The sequence below is a fragment of the Alligator mississippiensis genome, chromosome 1 (assembly GCF_030867095.1).
Source record: "Alligator mississippiensis isolate rAllMis1 chromosome 1, rAllMis1, whole genome shotgun sequence".
Taxonomy (NCBI): Eukaryota; Metazoa; Chordata; order Crocodylia; family Alligatoridae; genus Alligator; species Alligator mississippiensis.
In genome coordinates this window covers 148,100,121-148,119,839 of record NC_081824.1, presented here as the reverse complement: position 1 = coordinate 148,119,839, position 19,719 = coordinate 148,100,121, and the positions used below count along the sequence as shown (strand labels likewise).

The 19,719-nt window shown below is 44.9% G+C and overlaps 1 protein-coding gene across 1 annotated transcript in view; it reads right to left on the bottom strand.

Moving 5' to 3' along the window:
* C1H1orf198 (chromosome 1 C1orf198 homolog) overlaps positions 1–16,323 on the bottom strand; it is a 31,389-nt gene extending 15,066 nt beyond the window's left edge. The window contains exons 1-2 of the mRNA XM_006275163.4: positions 15,896–16,323; positions 2,530–2,580 (exon numbers count right to left, since the gene is read on the bottom strand). Coding sequence (XP_006275225.3) covers positions 2,530–2,580; positions 15,896–16,243 — 399 coding nt within the window. The 5' untranslated portion in view covers positions 16,244–16,323. The remainder of the gene's footprint in view (positions 1–2,529; positions 2,581–15,895) is intronic.
* Positions 16,324–19,719: the final 3,396 nt, after the last annotated feature.

Sequence of the window (19,719 nt, the reverse complement as noted above, 5' to 3'; positions counted from 1 at the left end):
CTAAAATGCCTAGAGTTTGGTAGATAAATCACTTTTCTTCTGCACTCTCTCAGCTGCCTGCCACTGTGGGATCTCCTTGTACTAGAGAGATTAAACTTCTTAAAGATAAAGATGGAAGACAAAACCTGCAGATACAGCAATTTAGATACACCCATTAAGTCTCTTAGCTCAGCTCATTAGTTTGCTTCTGTCATACTCACTTCATTTTTGTAGTTTCATCTGATAGATGACAGCAAAGTCTTTAAGTTGGTTTGGAATAAACACGTATTGCTAGACACTAGGTACATCTGCATGTGTCATTACTGTGCCCAGAAGCAATTAACTCTGGAGCAATAAACTGCAGTTTATTCATGCATAGCTCATGGAGCTAGGTTGGAGCAGCCCCAGCTGGCAAGGAGCCCCGGGGGTCAGCCTGCCAACCCAGGGCTGCTCCCCCGGCTCAATGTGCTAGAGTTTGTGCTAGCCAGCAGGCAGCCCCCACACTGAAGCACCCTCATGCCCCAGCCAGCCCCTCCTGTGTCTACACATGCACTGCTGAAGAGTTTTTTTACTCTGAAGCAGGACAGTACTTGTAAATAATCAGTACTTACAAGTACTATCCTACTGCAGAGTAAATTAGTTTACTCCAACCTAAGAGAGGCACACGCGTAGAAGAATATTAAAAGCTAGACAATAGGATTACTAGTTACTTTTCAACTGTGGTTATGTTTCCCAGATGCACCACATAGCTATCATGGATTATTAATTATTCTGACCTCTTAAAAGGAGACAGGGTACAACAGAATGTAATAATATCTGGGAAGCTGAGAAGAGTCAAAGGATATCAAGATAGAGCCTGCAAACATTTTGTTACGTTTTTCAATTTCCAAACCAACCTCCACAAAGGCCAAGTTCATACTTTGTATCAGGGCTGTCCAAATTCTAGACAATTGGGCCTGGATTACTGTAAAAGCAGCACCTTATGCAGAGGCTGTACTGAGTCAGGCTGGTCCAAAAAGGCAACCACAAGGGAAAGAGTGGTGAAGGATATTCCCCTTCCTGCAATGTGCTGTGCTCAGGGACAGACTACATTTCCCAAACCCCCACCCTCCAAGGAACATTGCCTGGGGCCCCCGCTCAACTTACCCAGGGTTGTGCCATAAGCAAGCACTGATACTCCTCATTTCCCCTAGCCCAGTGCCCACAAAGCCACATCATGCCTGTCCCATAGTCTTACTCATGCAACTGCTCCAGATTCCATTCTTAAGTATCCCTATAATTGAGCACCCTGCATACTAACAGTCCAATACCTTCCTGCCTCCCCCCACCCCCATCCACCCTATGCCTCCCATCCACAGTTGGCATCCTAGACCTTGAGTGACCCTAGGCAACTTCATGCTTCTTCACCGCACTCCCCACCTCCACACACAGTCCCACAGCTCACCTATCCCTGGACCCTTCCCTGAGGGTCCTTCATGGCCTGCACCCTGCCTTTCCCCACCATTAATGCATGACCTCACAGCCTGCTTCCCTCATTCCCCTGCCAAACATACTGTAAAGTACATACATTAAACTAACTTTGAGCACGCTGGCTCTAACACAAGCAGTTGCACAACCACATAAATGTGCTGCTACATTCAGGCAAATTAAGTCTGCATCCAGTTCAAGAGGTGTTTTAGGGAAGAGACAGCCACTGACTTACCTTACAGAAACCTCAACGTTATTTTTGTCAACATTTTTAACATTTGCAATAAAAAGGGCAAATTCAGTCAAATGTAATATATTTATCTATGGACTGACCCTTTTAAAAAAGAGAAACAGCATGGGCTTTACACAGAAGGAACCGATTCAACAGGTGTTTTGCCTCACTAAGGAAACACAATAAAGCCTAAAAAATCAGCTCTACAGAATTCAGTGGAGCTACCAGGCATCAGCACGTTTCTTCCCTCACCCCAAACCACTCAAATCTCTCATACCAAACTTTCAATGCAATATTTCACTGTACCTGTGCAGTAATTACTGCAAAATTTAATCCTAGAGTTTTCTTTCTTTGGTAAGCATGGAAATGTAATTCTCTCTACAGGTGCTCAATCAGAAATATTCTACACAGGAAAATTTTAGTTGTATTATAACGATTTCACGTGGTAGTGTTAGAGACGTGTTGGAGCCACGATAGTTCAGGAATTGTGCAAGAGGCAAGGATTTCTTCGGGTGATATCTTTTCTTGGACTAACTGCAGTTAGGATAGGGTTTGACAAGCTTTCAAATGCAAAATATTCTTCAATGCAAAACTTTCATTTATCATTTTACATGCATATTTGGAATAAAAATGTTAGCTCATTAGGCATCTTATCCTGCTTCCATGTAAGTCAGTAGAAACAAACTAAGACTGATTCTCCTATCTGCTAAGGCCACCTTACATGGCTGTCACAGGGTAAGGGGGCCTTCAAGCATATCAATTGTCAAATGAGAATAAGGTCAATGATGTCAATGAGAACAGGATCAGTTTCAAGCAGCCCTGATACTAAAATAAAAATACAGCAAACTCACCTTGGTCTCCCAGGAGAAAGGGGCTGAATGTTCATCTTGCCAAGTTATGTCCTGAAATGAAAGGAAAGAAAAAATAAAAATAAAATGCAGGCATATTATATAAGACAACTGTAGAGGTAAAGCTGTATGATTTTACTGACCTTTCCACATCCAAAAATATAATATAAACAGCCACAATATGGGAGGGGTGGGTCAGCAGGGGAAGACTTTGAATGAAATGAAGACCAAACAGTTTCACAAGCAATTGCTGCCACTGACAGACTCAAAAGTGCTTTTTGAGAACATAAATTATCAGGGGCTGGGACTATCATTTATTTTGCTTTTGTACACGGCCTTGTAAAATTAAACCTTAGCCAGGTCTGGGCCTCTAGAAACATTTGGTACCATGCTGAAAAATATACCCTATTTCTGACTGTCACCAAGTATTTTCTTTGCGAGATACCAACTTCACACACATTAAATTCATACACATAATGACCAAACTAAAATAAATATACTGTGTACCTTAAGGAATTGTTAAAAGGCAATTACATTGTGAAAAATGACACCACCACAACTGCATTGCAAGGTTCCACTGCTTCAGGAACGCCATTTCAACGTTGCAAAAAAAAAAATACATCCCCCTCACCCCAGTCAGTCCTGCAGACTCAATCTGGGTTCTTTCTGGCTCACGTGTCAATATCAGTAATATATATTTTTCTTTTGAAAACTGGTTAATAAATTGTGGTGTTGTGCATGAAATGACATCTATTTTCCTTTTACAGAGCCATGCTGGATCTACAGCACTGATATTTATTCAATACAAATAGCAGAGATCACCAGGGATCGATCCTGGTTTTCTCTGTTTAAATATCACAAATTCTCCGATTAAAAAACTCCAAATCTGTAATTAAAATGAAATGTCACCACACACACTTAGATATCAATTGAACACATTTTTTTTATTGATATATTTACAATTTTAAAGCAATCTGGAAGCCTACCAGTGCCTCAATCACTATAAAATAAATTCTGAGCACCTATACATTTTGGTATTTGATTTTAGGTTTTTTATCATGAAAAAAATCACAGCTCCCTTCACTTGCCAGGGCATAGGTCCAGGCCCCTCGCTCCCCAGCCACAGCCTCCCAGTCCTGCTGGTGCCCCTCACTCCCCACCCGCAGCCCCAGCCAATTTTTTTGACCGGAAGTCACGATTCAGGCACTCCTCTCTTAAAATGTAAGCCAACTGCTAAACCCTCAGCTCTACAATTTCAGAACTGAATCTATTCTTCCAGCATGGACCTCACTGAAGGTACAGCAAAGCCTTATGAACTTAGGACCACAAACTCAACCAATAGTATGTGTTAGACCTATATGTTATACAATGAAGGCCCACCTCAAAGGCCAGGAGGAGGCCCCTAAATGTATAACTAACTACTTGAGACAACAAATGAGAAACATGAATGGGGTGTAGTGTGTTAGGGCCACATGCCTCCTTATATCCCCAATGCGAGGGCATAAAGGACAGCGGCCATAACTGTCCCTCAGTTTCCTCTCAATCTGAAGCCAAGTTACTACAGATTGAAAAGAAATGAGAACAGGTGATGGGATCCACATTGACACCACAGCCTAAAAAACCCCCCCAAAAAACCAACCAGTTGCAATATGGTAAGCAATTGTTCTTTCTTTTTTTGTAATGTGTCAGCAGGGTCCCACAGGCAAGAAGCACATTCCTCAACTTTTGGGCCTTCCAGCTCTATTAAGAGAAACAATGATTAAGTACTGCTCTCTGCAGCTTGGCATCTGCCTCAGTCAGCATGCCAACGACATATTTCATGAAATGTCAGTAGGTTACTCCACACTGCTGCCTTGCAGATGTGAAATCTCAACGTCCCTGCAAAAGGCAATATATGCATGCTGTACCAGAGCACAGGCTGCATCAGCATTCAAAGGAACACACTTGTTAACAGATAGCAAGAGGAAATGTGTTACGTGACCCACTTGGAAATTCTCTTCAACAAGATGACTTGGCCCTTGAATTGCATAGAAATGATCACCAGAGAGGCAGGCAGACAGCCAGGACTTGGTCCTATCAAGGTAATACAGTAAAGATCTGGATTCATCCAGGGTATGAGGTTTCTTTCCTGCTTCAGGAAGATAACTGGCAAGGTGCAAGTCTTAGACCACTATACAACTAAATTCAGAGTGTTGTCTCAATGCCACTGTGCCTCTATGAAAGGCTGTAAGCAGCTAAACCAAGTGAGACTGTAGTTTCAAGCCCACGGGATGACCACCGGGAAGATTATCTTAAAGATAAGGTAGTGTAGGCAGCATTCCTATAAACAGTCCAAAGGGAAGATTTATAAGTTTTAGGAGAAACACACTGAGGTCCCAAAATGGAACAGTTTCCCAAGGCAGAGTGGCTACAAAGGACTGTTCGTTATGAGATAAAGTTGAACTGCACTAGATTGTGATGTACCAGTGCTGCTGCTAGGGAGACTTTAAGAGACCCACACAGCCATCCCAGTTTCATAAAAAGCATGTAATCTAAGACATTGGTTGATCTGATATTGAGGTGTTGACTTTGATGTCTAGACCAATCCAGTACAGCTCATTTTGTATGTTAATTAGGACCATAAAAACCATAATCAATGACAGAGTATATGCTACTGATCTACTAGTTAGCTATTGGCTAACTGCAATGCTGGAGCAGTATTAGTCTGAATGGAACTAACTCAGAACATAACTTCACACCTTCCTCTTCATAGCTACCTTGTTTATATCATTTAATTGAATAAAATTAGCTCATTCACATGTGAATATCTCAAAAGGATACTAGAAATGCCCATAATTCATTATTGCTCATAGCCATCTCTCAGTCTTGAAAAAGGAAACAAAAATACAAGATACACATCATTCACATGATTAAATACAAGAGGAAAAAGCCCCTATGGAGCAATGTTCACACCAAAACGTCACAGTTAAGCTAGGCCTCTTTGGCATCACTAGGGAATTCTGCTTATCTACTTAACATAACACTACAAAAGTTTTATTCCTATAAATTTACAAGTTATATCAGTAGCACAGGTCAAGCGGTGTCTCCAATCTGTTTTGGATTAACCCTGTGGAAAACCTTTTCCACTTTAAGGAATGCTTTGTATCTGAATGTCTTGAACCTGAAGGGAGCAGTCTCTGCCAGGCAATATCCCTGCCATCAGAAGTAGCAAGTGCCTATACAGCAGCAAGATCTGAACTTGTTTGAGATGTTTGGCATCTAGAGCAAGGCTGCCAGTCTCTGTTAGGCCAAGACAGTTTAAACTATTAGAATGACCATAGCCTTGTCCCTTCTGATTTCCAGCACAATCCAGGAGAATTAGTGGAAAAGTAGAGAAACCAAGACCTCTGGAGATATCCTGCAATAATCCCAGTCAGACTCTTTCTGGAAGAGTAGTTTGTGCATCTAGCACCATTTTATGTGGCAGGGGGTGGCAATCTAGGGCCTATGGGCAGGATCTGGCTTGCAGATGCAGGTGGTAGCACACTGCCACTGTTCCCTTGCCACTTCATGGAGTCTAGCAGTGGTGGCAGAAGGGTCCTAGCACCCACCCATCGCTGACTGGGGGTGGGGGGTGTCATTCTGACCCACAGCCAAAAAAGGTTGCCTACCCCTACTCTGTGGTGAATACATCTACCTTGAGAACATCCCACTGTCCTGCACATCCTGTTCTGTCAGACTCCAGCATTCACGGTTGGTCACTTGTACATATATGTGGAGGGGGGGAGGGGGGCGGGGAAGGACAGCACTTTAGTCAGAGCAGTTTCAAGAGCAGCTTTAATTAAAGAACCACAGTGTCTCGTGTATCAGTGTCCCCACGCTTCAAAATGGCAGCAGGGGCACTTGAACTAAAGCTCGTTTGATGAGCTTTAGTTCAAGTGCTCCCGCTGTCGTTTTGAAACGCAGGGATGCCAACACATGAGACACAGGAGACTGCTGGAGCACAATAATTACCACACTCCAACAGACTCAGAAACATAGAGGTGATATGTTGATGACACTATCTGGATAGCCTGGTGGTTTCCTAGAAGAGAGAAGGGATGATTGGTACACCTCTTGCTTGTTTCTGTAATTTATTACTGCTATGTTGTCCTTTGAGATTCAGGTAGTGGAGTTTTGCTAAATGGAAGAAGTGTTATGCAGGTCAGTCCCATGGCCCAAGTTCAGAGCAGTTTCTGATTGTTAGGGGACCATGCCCCTTTCTTTTACAGCTAGTTCAGCTGGATACCCCTGAAGCTTCTGTAGTAAGCATCACAGTCAGGTAGGGACAGTATGGAACACTTTTCTATATGTGCAATGGTCCTGGGCACCAAATTAGCTCTCCCAGGACTTGGAACAGGATCATAACACCTCTATCCACATTGTGGCAGAACAAGGTAGTATATGAATGTTAACCACAGCTGTAAGGGATCATGCTGAAGTCTGACAAGCAATGTAACATGCAAGCATACTGACACATGGCCTAAGAGCCCTGGCATACACGTGCGGTCTTTGCTCCATTTGACTTCAAGCAGTTTACAATTGACTAGACAGACTGAAATCCATTTTCTGGCTGACAGACAAAGCCAAATGCCACCACTCCCTGCCATCTGTAGCAGTGACACAGCTGTTGCAGTCCCCTGTTAGGACCTACCACTGGATCAGGTATGGGTATAACTAGATTTCCTGTCCCTTCAAATGCACTTTCACTACTTTTGTGTATTTCATGACAACACTTTTTGCTGCAAATGTGATGAAGAACAGAACCCTGTACTGGTAATGTTTGGGTCTAACTAAAAATCTGACCGATTTCCTGTTGGATGGATTCTCTCCTTGAAGATGGGAAGAATTTATACTGCAGTGATAGGGATGAGAAGCAGAACTCTTTCAGTTCAGCACTGATGCAGGTTATACTTTCAGTACTAGTAGGTGCTTTGACACTGGTAGTCCCAGGTTATCCCTGGATCTTCAGTCAAATCTGGCACTGCTGTTAAACACAACAGTGCCAGGATCAGCACAGGCAATCTTGTGTACTGTAGGCTACTGTTCCCAACCCTTAATGCCTTAAGAGGCCTGGTGTACTTCTCTCCACCGGCTTTGTGATGTTTGTCTTTACAGGACAGACTCAAATTAAATCTCTGCCTCTAGGCTCAATGTGACCACTCCTGGTGCCAGGCGTCAGCATTATGGGTGTTTGTTTTGATACTAATGAGGTAGATGCTGACTTCAAACCTTATGACAACGTTAGTACCAGTTCTTTTCTTGTTGCTGCTTTCTGTGATGGTCTCAGGTATAGTCTGTCTGCTTGACAATGCTGGCTTGGTCATTAACAAAAAAACCTTAAGAGCTCGTCTCCTCTGAGTCTGACAAGATGTCCATGCATTGTTTTAAAAGGTAGAATTTGAGCTTCATCTGCCTAGCAGAAATTTAACAGGTACAGTGAGCTTCTACTGCATAGATATGATTTCCCTTACAGAAAGTACATATACCTATTGTGCCAAGCACAAGAGACAGCCTGCTGTTTTGAGTCATGATAACGGCTATGTATACACAGCACAATGCTTGTTTGCAGCTAGCTCAGGCACTGGAGGAAGCATAGCCATATTAGAGAAGGGCTTAGCCTTGGCTAATTTACCCTTCATTGTATTATGCAGACATGCCAGATGAGCTTGCAGAGACAACTGTATTCAGGGGCCAGACCTACAGGCAGGTCTAGAGATCAAGGTCAAGATGTGATCAGAACAGGTAGATATGTTTACAGCAGCAAGAGATGACCAAAGGATTTGTGTAGACATCCAAAGGCTTGTAATAAGGTTTAGCTAAAGCTAAGAATGAACAGGTGAGGCATTTACTAGGTTCCAGCTTGCTGCCACAGGTGGTAAGAGAATGAGGGAAGACTGGCTTCTCTGTTTCTTATGCCTTCACACAAGAAGGCATGGGTTGCATGCATGATCCCAATGGCCATGGCTATTCCAAAATGTCCAGCTTCATGTACATGAGGCATGTGCATGCCTACAGTAGGATCCACGCTACTATTTTTCTTTCCTATGTGATCAATAAATGCTTCTATGCTGGGGATGGAATAGGGTGGAGATGGGGAGAAAATCAAATTACACAAATGATTCTAGTTTAATGAACAGTCAAATGATTCAGAACACTAGTTTCAAGATCATTCATCATTAACATGGATTAGAAAAGATCTGCATTTGGTCAGCTTCTGCATTCAACCTGGAACAGAAAGTTTTCTCCTGGAAAGATGCTAAGTAAAAAAACCTTTTGTTCACTCCTGCAAAATAACCGATTTAAAAGATGGATGCATATTCTGGATTTATGCAATTCTCAGTTCATGCCAGAAAAATAAAAACAAACAAACAAATCTGGCCACAGTTAAGCCAGCTGCAAAATATCAAAGGCAGAGGATAAAAAAAAAAAACAACCCCAAAACCCAGCGCCATGCAACTAAACTATTACTTTCAGGCAGATGGTTACAAAATGGCATCAGAATTTTAAAATGGAAGACAGTGGTATCTTTCTTCTGTGCCACTTTCTACCAGAATATGACATAAGCACTTATCAGTAAATCCACAGTAATGGGACAGTCGCAAAGATATACCAACAAAAGGATTCCTGTGCTGGCAAGTGAATATCTCACTGTAGCTGCTCTGAACCAGTAACAATACATCTTTTTAGAAGCATTACTGGAGCAGGGTCTCGGTGGTGGGGATGAGGATGCTTGTTAACTCTACTTGAAGTTTCATTTTCTTTTCTCTTGAAAATAGAAATCTATAGCAAGTTAACTTAAAATGCTGTAAAGGAGCAGTATCTGTGTACCATTGCTGCTTTTAATTGGAGAGAGCAGACAGAAGGCAGGGCAGGCTGGCACCTTTCAGACACTAACTCGTTCAGAGGCATAAGCTTTCATATGTGACAAACTACTTCATCAGTACAGAGTGTTAAAAGGATCTGTTCAGGGTTGAACAAGTTTTTGACAAAGCAAGACATGAAAATCAGATTTTTTGACTTCCAGTTTTGTGCTTTAACCACTAAACCATTCCTTTGTCTCTCATCTTCTGGACTTACTCCAACGTTCCCTAGAATAACACCCCTAAATAGTTTTACCCTTGCAACACCAGCTGCACCCCAAATTGTAGCAAATCCCTAATTTCCTGGTCACTTATCAGACTGGGACCACTTCTTCAAAAGCAAATGCTAATATACAGCTGCAGTCTATGTGCACAAGATAAATGTTTCATTGGCTTCTCTGTGACAAAGGAACAGCAAGCAAAAAAGAACTGGAAGGATGAAAGCTATATTCTTTGAGCAAGATGCCTCCTTTTAAGGATTTAAAACAAAAAGAAAAAAAGAAAGAAAAAAACAAAAACAAAACAGATCTACTGCAGTATCTTAGCCCTGGTTAAAAAAGAAGGCTTCCATGATTGGAAAACAGTTTTGCAATGCAAGTGAGATATGCTAATCATTTAATTCTTAAGCAAGTTTTATTATGAATATATTTTATTAGGAATTCTAGCAAATCTAACTGCACTTTATCATGCATCAGCAGATGCATGACAAACAGAACTACGGAGGTGATACTTCCCCTCTATCAGGCACTGGTCAGACCGCAGTTGGAGTACTGCGTGCAGTTTTGGGCGCCGTACTTCAAGAGGGATGTGGATAACCTGGAAAGTGTCCAGAGAAGGGCCACTTGTATGGTTAAGGGCTTGCAAGCCAAGCCCTACGAGGAGAGACTGGGGCACCTGGACCTCTTCAGCCTCCGCAAGAGAAGGTTGAGAGGCGACCTTGTGGCTGCCTATAAATTCATCATGGGAGCACAGAAGGGAATTGGTGAGGCTCTACTCACCAAGGCGCTCCTGGGGGTCACAAGAAATAATGGCCATAAGCTAGCAGAGAGCAGATTTAGACTGGACATCAGGAAGAACTTCACAGTTAGAGTGGCCAAAATCTGGAATGGGCTCCCAAGGGAGGTGGTGCTCTCCCCTACCCTGGGGGTCTTCAAGAGGAGGTTGGATAGGCATCTGGCTGGGGTCATCTGAACCCAGCACACTTTCCTGCCTATGCAGGGGATCGGACTTGATGATTTATTGAGGTCCCTTCTGGCCCTAACATCTATGAATCTATAAGCAATTAAAATCTGTATGTTTATATTAGATTTTAATATATCATCATAAATCACTCAAGCAGCAGTTCCCAAACTCTGACAGATTGTGTACCACCAATTAATAAGATAAAGCCTTAAGTACCACCAGCAAATTTTTGCCATATAAAGTAATTATAATAAATCTGTTAATGCGTACCACTGACAGGATGTCTGCGTACCACAGATTGGGAACCACTGCACGAAAGAATTGCTCACCCTTGAAATTATACAATATCTTCTTGCAGGGCTACTATGAAAACAAGAAATTTTATTTGTGTTCAAATAAACACATCACTTACTTAAGTTTTAAATGAAAAAGTGCTGGATACAAAACTGTTAGCTATCCTATAAAAAGAGATTTCCCTATGGACACAACTGAGAATGGAGAGACCTTATTGAAATTTAAATGAAATATAGGGACTACAGCTAAAAGGGAAACTAAATTTAGAAATTATAAAGAGTGAGTTTTCCTTTTTCAGTTGCTTAAAGAATGTTGCTTTCCCATTAAAAAGAAGTTAAAATCCTCTGATACAAGATGAAGCTATTGCATTAAATCATCATCTTAGAAACTGTACAAGAGGCAAAATTACAGCATGCAGTTATTAAAACAGTAATGTTTTCATATTCAACACACACATGTGCACACAGGGTGACTGGAAAAGTTTTGCACACACTGTTCTTTCCTTCTCCATCTAACTGTAATCTTCAAGTATTTTAACTGCTAAATGGAAAAAAACCAACCCTTCTTTTTATGCCTATTTGGGAAGCAGGAAAAATAGACCAAAAGAAGGAGAAGTGTCAGATGTGAAACAGCGTTTTGTCTTGTGCTGTCAAAGTAGAGCTGTGCAATACAGTTAAACAAACTGTCAGGTCAGGAGACAACAAAGTAGTAGGATGCCCAATAAGCAAGATATTCACAGGTCTGGAAAGCTGAACTGAAACACGAAAACTGAAACAGTCCAGAAGGAGGAGAAGCAGCAGCAATTAAGGAGCCAGGGCAGAACTCCAGGAATTAGTTCTGATGCCAGAAAGAGAGGCTAGGCAAGGAAGCTACATGATGAGGAGCCAGGAAAAGCCTCTAAGACTAAGTAGTGCAGTTGGAAGATTAAAACGGAACTGGAGAATGCAAAAAGAGAATGGAACCTCACGCTCAGAAACAGAGTTTATATAAACCTCAGTTTGGAAGTCAAGAAAGAAATCAGTTGATGTTGATGCTATACAAATCATATACACTACATTCAGTGATTCTATTACCATGTTTACAGTCAGTTAATACATGCAAAGAAGAGGAACAATATTGTTTGAATGTTAGCTGCTTTTTGTCAAATAATGAGGGAAAAGCATACATTTCCTAGACTTCTGGCCCCAAGACCACTCAGAACACAAAGCCGTTGTCATCTGAAAATCTGAAAGCAAAGCAAGTAGGCTACAGAGAGAGCGAGCTAAAAATCCCTCCACACTAGTCCTGAGTTCTACCCCACTCAACTCAACCTAAAGTGTCTACATACCCATGTCTGCAAATGTTCCCCACCACCTTCAAAAAATAGCTGTGGTCTTAGTCAAGAATATTTATTTAGGATTTCCATTAGCTCTAAGTGAGACTCAAGTTAACCATACATCCCTAAACTTCACGTACTTAATTGGCATAATCTGACTCTCTCCTTACAGGGAGGAGCCTTCTTTGAAATGCAATGATTATCATCAAAGCAATTAGGTAGTGCTTACAAATCGTATGTCTGGATGTCAGTACGGGGGTAACACAGGCTCTATTCACTTCAAATTAAACAGATTCAGAAACAGATTAATTTGCCATGTGACTAGAAAAACTAGGAACTAGTATTAATTTGACAGTAGTCAGCCTTAAGAAATTAAGCCAGGATAATGAATGATATTGATGTTATACAGTGCTTTCATGGCTGGGGGCTTTTAAAAAACCTTTTTTTTGGAAAACTGTATAAAATGAAGTCTTACACACACACACACACAATGTGTCCCAATAAGGGGGGGAAGAGGGTTCCTCATAGTTTTTGGCAGAACCTTTAACTAAGAAACCTATTCAATAATCCACTACCCCAGTCAAGGCACCTGTATTTCTCTATAAGTACTGCTACATTTTAGTGTTAAAGAGAAGACCGTCAAAAACATAAAAAACCTGTATTTTCAACCATCTAACTTTCCACACCCTTGTTTTTCCTGGCATTCTTCTAGCATTGGAAAAGACCAAGCATGAATTTTTATAAAGGTGTCTAAAAAAAACCTGGAATGTTTTCAATAATGCATTTTATACTATCCTTAAATTGAGCATAAAAAGGACAAGATGCAATTCAATATAAACATTGCCTTGATTCTACTTTTAGAAACTAAAGTCCTTGCCTACTGATTACTTTGAAAATTAAGTTACACCCCCCTTTCACCCAAAATTTTCCATCTCAGACTTTCTCAAACTTTCCAACCACAGATTAGCAAAGATCTCTACATATCCGCCTCATCTCAGCAGCTGTCATTGTGATAGCCAGAGCATGGAAATCGGCAACCTTGCCCAATGTGGGAGAATGGAGCGAGGCAACTCGGTACATATTCACCATGGGAAAGCAATCTATCTGCTTCACTAAATGGCAAATATGAAGGCTTTTGTGCCTCTTAGTTGCCACCCTAAAATTATCTAATACAAGAGGTCTATTGAAGAAAAGCACCAGAATCATACTGCAAAGCAGAGGTATGACTATTAAGAAAACAGAAGACACTGGCTGTCCTCCTTCTGAGTAAAAACCTAAGGGAAAGTGACTTTGAGGGACGTCACTGAAACATGATGTAGGTGGTCACACGTTGTACCCCAAAGTGTGATTTTATTGTATTGTACTTGATATATATATAGTTTTTTTTATTAACACAAATGCATAACAATATTTAAACAGAATAAAATAATAAAAAATTAACAACTAGCGCATCTTTTAGCTATTGAAGTATGTTACAATGAATGCCAGTATCATTATCCTCATTTTATAGCTAAGAACCTATGAAAGGATTTTATAGAAAATTAGTTCTTTATAATTTACTGTGCTTTCCTAGTTAAATTATTGCTGTCCTGCTTTCCCTTTGCCTTGTTACCTAATCAAAACCTTCCTCATTTCACTCAAATGTTCTCCACTTTGCACCTACATTAGAAAAATTCAGCTCCATCATTCAGCACCCTTTGTAAACTCAAAGGAATAGTTACCACGGTGTTGGTAAGGCTCAGGCATTTTTAATCACGGGGGATATCTACGCAGCAAAACCAAGGTGCAACTGTAGCACAACCTGGCACACTTCTGCTAACTTTGTGGAGCTCCAATGGGTAATAAGGATGCTGCCACATGGGCAAACAAACCAGTCTCGTACCCAAAGTTAACACAGGCAACGTAATCACACTTTCACCTGGCTGCCCTTCATGTTGCTGTTTGTCCAGCCCTACCAAACACACTACTAGACAACCAAGGGTGTATCTGGGGAAGCTGCAGGAAACACAGGCAAGGCCTCAGGGCCCTTGGTGCTTCCCCAGCTCGCAGAGGCCAGGCTGAAGCCCAAACCACTACAACTTCAGACAGAATTTAGTTCAGGCACTTATCACTGTGCTGCGCTCACACCTCCAACTGCAATGTACATGCACATATTGGTAAGAACCCACATATCCTGACTCTGCTGTGGCTCCTGCCATCGCTGCTGCCAGCAGGCAATCAGGGGTCCCATTAAGCAAGCTCAGTACAGCACAACATTCACACCTTGACAACTGCCTGAGGCGTTGGTGACTGTCACAACTGTGACAGAAAACTGACAGCAGCAGGGCCAAGCAACCCTTCTGTTAGTGCCTGCTGAGGGAAACACGGCTGGCAGCTGCTTCCCAGGGACCCTGTGCAGTGGGTACAATGCTGGGGAGCAGAAGGGCAGCACCTGCTGTACCCCAGCACCATAGACATTGCCTTACGGACTGCTCCAGCCCCTTCTTCATACCCCCAGCCTGAGGCACCAACGACCCCTTACCAGTGCTCCCACCTGGTTCCCTCATACCTGGGTAGCCAGTGCTCCCACCTGGCTCACCCCTCCACGCACAAAACACCCGCTGTCCCTTCCACACTCCCAGTGTCCCCACTCCCATCACAAGCCCACTCAGGGCCCCTTTCTCTCCCCTGTGCCCAGTACCCTCCATCCCCAGCCCTCTCCCCATGAGCCCTCAGCACCCCTACCACAATCCAGCGTCCCCCTCTCTCCTCAGCCTCTGGCAGGGAGGGAGCCCACCCCAGCCCATGAGCCCCCCAGTGTCCTGCCACCCTACCAGCATCTCCACCACCCCCTCTCCCCACCTGCAGTGCCCCCATACCCTGCCCTCTCCCCCATAAACCCCAACCCCTCTGCCACAGCCCAGCATCCCCATCCCTCTCCCCAAGGCCAGTGTCACCATCCCCCAGCCAGCCCCCTGGGACCCCAATACCCACCCTGCAGGCTGCTCCCCCAATACCCTCCTGCCCCTCCAGCTCCCCAATGCTCCCCCAGTGCCCCTGAGTTTCAGCCCCACTTGCCTCCGAGCAGGAATGTGAAAGGTTAAACAGCTAATCCTTTAGCAGGTAAGTGTAGTGATAACTGGTTAGCTTATCCTTTAACTCCAGTCGGGCACAGTCTGGCAGGGAAGGGAAGCTGCACAGTGCCCCAATGCTCCTGCCACAACCCCAGCATCCCCACTCCCCTCCCCACAGCCAGTGTGTCCAGCCCCCACAAGCCCCACAGGGCCCCTGCCATCATCCAGTGCCCCCAACCCTCCCTCTGCAGCTAGTGTGCCCTTATCCCTCCCCCACAGTAGTGCCCTCCAATGCCTTTGCCACTGCCATGCCCCAGTACCCACCCTGCAGACTGCCTGCCCCCGGCCTCCCCTTCTCCCCACCCCACTCCCCTCAAACCCCCAGCACCTCTGCCATCACCCAGTGCCCCCAACCCTCCTTCCAATGCCTCTGCCACCCCCACACCTCAATACCCACCACCCACCCCGCACCCCGGTCTCTGAAGTCTGGGAGGCAGGGGGAGGGGCGTGTGCAGGTACGCTGGGTGGGGAGGGGGCCCCGAAGTGTGTGCGTGCGCGTGTTTACATACATACATACATACAAGCACCCACACACACATGCACACCCCCACGTACATCCCGATACCCACCCCCGCCCCGCCCACCTCGTCTCCGAAGCGCACGATCTTCTGGCCGGTGTCGAGGCGCAGGCGCGGGTAGGCGGGCGGCGGCGCGGGGCCTGGCGGGGGCCCGCGGTGCGCGGCATAGCGGGCCTGCACGTGCGGCTGCACCAGGCAGCGGTCGAGCAGCGCGTCCTGCTGGCGCGGCGGCAGGCGCTCCCAGTCCGGCCCGTAGCGCTGGCGGACGCGCTCCTTCTCCGCCATGATGCGCCGCGCCATGGAGCTCAGCGACGAGAAGTAGCTGAAGCGCTTGCGCTCGCGCTCGTCCAGCGGCCGGTTGGCGCCCAGCACCGCCGTGCGCGACGCCGCGATCGCCGCCGCCATCGAGGCCATGGCTGAATCGCCCGGCCCCGGCCCTGGCCCTGGCCCTGGCAGCGCCGCCGCCGCTGCCCCCTGCTTCTCCGCCCAGCCCCGCCCAGAAGGGAGGGGGCCTGGCCTGGCACCGCCCGCCCGCCCCGCCTCGCCTCGCTTCGCCTCGCTTCGCTTCTGCCTGCTCTGGCAGACCCCTATGTGTGGGTGGGGGGGCGTGCACCCTCATACGTGTGTGTGTTTATATGTGCGTGTCTACGTACATATAAACACACACACACACACACACAAGTATATATCTATACCCTCACACTCATGCCTTGCTTAGCCTATAAGGTGCAAATCTACCCTGCCGTTTTGTGTGTGTGTGTGTGGGGACGGGTGTGTATACACCAAAGTATATATATCTAGGTACACACACACACACACACACACACACACTTTGGTTAGTCTGTAAGGTACAATCCACCCTGCCTTCTGTGTGTGTGTATAATACGTGTGTGTTGACCCTCCTCAGGGAGGTGCTATGAAACCGACACTGTTTTTAAGCATAGTTGAGATCTTTAGATATTTCATGAAATGGATATGGTTGTACTTATACATAAACACACATATTTTGGTTTGTCTATGAGGTGCGATATACCCTGCCGTGTGTGTGTGTGTGCATATATGTGTATGTATATGTGCACGTGCACACATATACAAACACACACAACACCAAAGTATGTATACACACGCACACACATTTTGGTTAGTCTATATAAGTTGCTAATCTGCCCTGCTGTGTGTGTGTGGGCATGCATGTCCACACACGCATGCCCCAAAGTATATATTTATATCTACATACATGCACATACTTTGGTTAGTCTATAAGGTGCAAATCCACCCTGCCTTCTGCTTGACTACATATACATAAACAAGCTTTGGTGAGCTGAAGCTCACTTCATCCGGTGCTATGAAAAGGACACACACAAGTGCTTGATTAGGGATGACGAGCACTGTACACACTAGGCCACATGAGCCTCCTACTGTGGCATTTGCACTTACTTAACTCTGCGGGAAATGCCTCCCCTGATGGAGCCAAGGATTGCATTTGCCTGTTGTATAGCCACATCACATTAGTGGCTCAGGATCCTCTTCAAGGCATCCTACACTAGCCCAGTCATCTAACCCTGTTCTGTTTGCTAAACTAGTTTGAGAACATCTGACTTAAGCTCACTCCTCATGAGTCATGTGTAGCACTCCCAGAGAAGCAACAAGTCTGTGTCATTCTTCCTGTGAGACAACCACCACACCTATATGCCATTTAATGCCAAATAAGATTATTACTTTTCTTCTGAATGACTTTATTTTGAAGAAAAGGGAATGTGCATAAAGCCAATCAGGGAGTAAAATTAAAAGAGTAAAAAACATATTTAAAGCAGTATTTGTTTCAGCGTGGATGAGCGGACTAGGAAAAGTCTTCGCTTCTGCTCCTCTCCCTGCCCTCCCTACACTCAGGACATTTGGGAGCTATTTTGGACTGCTGCAGAGCTCTTACACTTCAATTTCACATTATGAGAGAGGAAATAGTGACCTTCCTCAGGGAGTTGTTATGAAACCAATACTGTTTTTAAACATAGTTGAGAACTTTATCGATATTACATGTAATGGATATGGTAGTACATAGAGAAGGGAAAAAATGTTGCCCAGACAGGAGAGAGAACAAACAGGCCATCAGAACAATTGAAAACAACCACAGAAGCTCACAGACCTATTATTTTGCATTTGAAAATGAAATGCTTATTTGAGGCTTTTAGATGCACATTGTTGATCAAATTTGTCCAATCAGAGGGATCTCACACATGACCGCTCCAAGTGCTTGGCAATTTTACACAGTGGACTAAAGCAAAGAATGCCCTTCACTTGAGTTTCCACGTGAGATACTTTTCCTTTATTCTTGATTTTCTCAGGCATTTTTAGAGTTTATGGTGCTCAAGTGTAGCAACTCAGAGGCACATGGGTCCAAAATCTTATTTTATAGATATAAACTTCCCTCAGATCAATTCTAGTCTTTGAATTGCCAGCTCTACAACATTCCTGTTGTATGCAGGTAGGAGTGGAATGAAAACATGCTCTCAGAAAACTTTGCTCTGCTCAGACATAAGCCTTAGTAAATGGTTTGCCCATTTCTGCAACTTCCTGGGTGTGTGTGTTTGTGTGTGTGTGTGCAGAAGTGTGATGGGGGGGGGAGGGAGAGAGAGAGAGAGAGAGAGAGAGAGAGAGAGAGAGAGAGAGAGAGAGTGAACTATTTAGGAAGCCTCTTGTTGGACCATTTATAGTGATACAACTCTTGGCTGGAGAAGGTAAGTCACAGGACTTCCCAATTATACCTAGTAATCTAATTCAGGGATGGCCAACCAGCACCACTTGTGCCACAAATGGCACAGGCATAGAACAGAGCAGGGATGGGGCAGGCAGCACAGAACAGGGTGCAGAAAGCAGAGCAACACATCAAGCAGGCAGCACAGAACAGGGAGCAGGAAGCAGGGTGATAGATCAGGCAGGGAAACTCCACACTACCACCCCAACTGCTGTCAGGCACACAGCTGCACTGCTGTGGGGCTCCCAGGGAGAGAGTAGCATGGCAGGCAGCCCACATCTGTCCCAGCCCTGTGCACAAGTCTGAGAGGCATGAGCCCCCCCCACATGCTCCCCTCCCTGGGGATGCATGCAGTGACAGGGAGTCAGCCCCCATGCCTCCTGGACAACCCACCTGTGACTTTGTCCCACTCCCTGCCCCAGCCCCAGGCCCCATGCACCGCCCTTGCTGGGCTGTGCTTCCAGGCTCAGGCCCTGCCCGACTCCCTCCTTCACTGTAAAGGCCTTGATCATCCATCCCCACCCACCCCCTAGACTTACCTGCAGGCAGCTGGGGGAGCTAATCTCCACCACTGCCTGGGGCTATGTTCCTGGCTATGTGCATGCATGCACATACATGTGGCACTCCTTGCATACTGCTCTCCACAACCCCTTGCAGGCTGGAACTGTGCCAGCTTGCAGGGGGAAACCTGCTTTTTTCCCCATGTTTTTCCCCCCCCAACAGTGAATGAAAAACCTGGATCCTTGCATGATACTGGGAATCCAGGACAAATGCTGTCCTAGAGACATGCAACCCCAGACTAGGACCTCATGTTCCAATTTCAGGACTGCACCGCCCAATTAGGGACGGATGGTCACATTACCCTCTTCCCGAGGGGAGCCAGGGCCCCCAGGCCCCCCATGTACTCGGCACCTATGGTACAAGGGCTCTCTCACATTCTCTCTATGGAAAAGGGTGAGAGAGAGAGAGAAAGAAAGAAATTGCACTAGACGGAGCAGCTTGAAAAACAGATCTACTCTCGGGCTCGGGGCTGTCTGGGTTAGACTGGGGACAGAAGTATTGCTTTACCCTCCACCCTCCACTACATGCCTTTTCACTATTGCTGCTTGGAACTGGGGATGTCTGTCTCTCTCTCCCT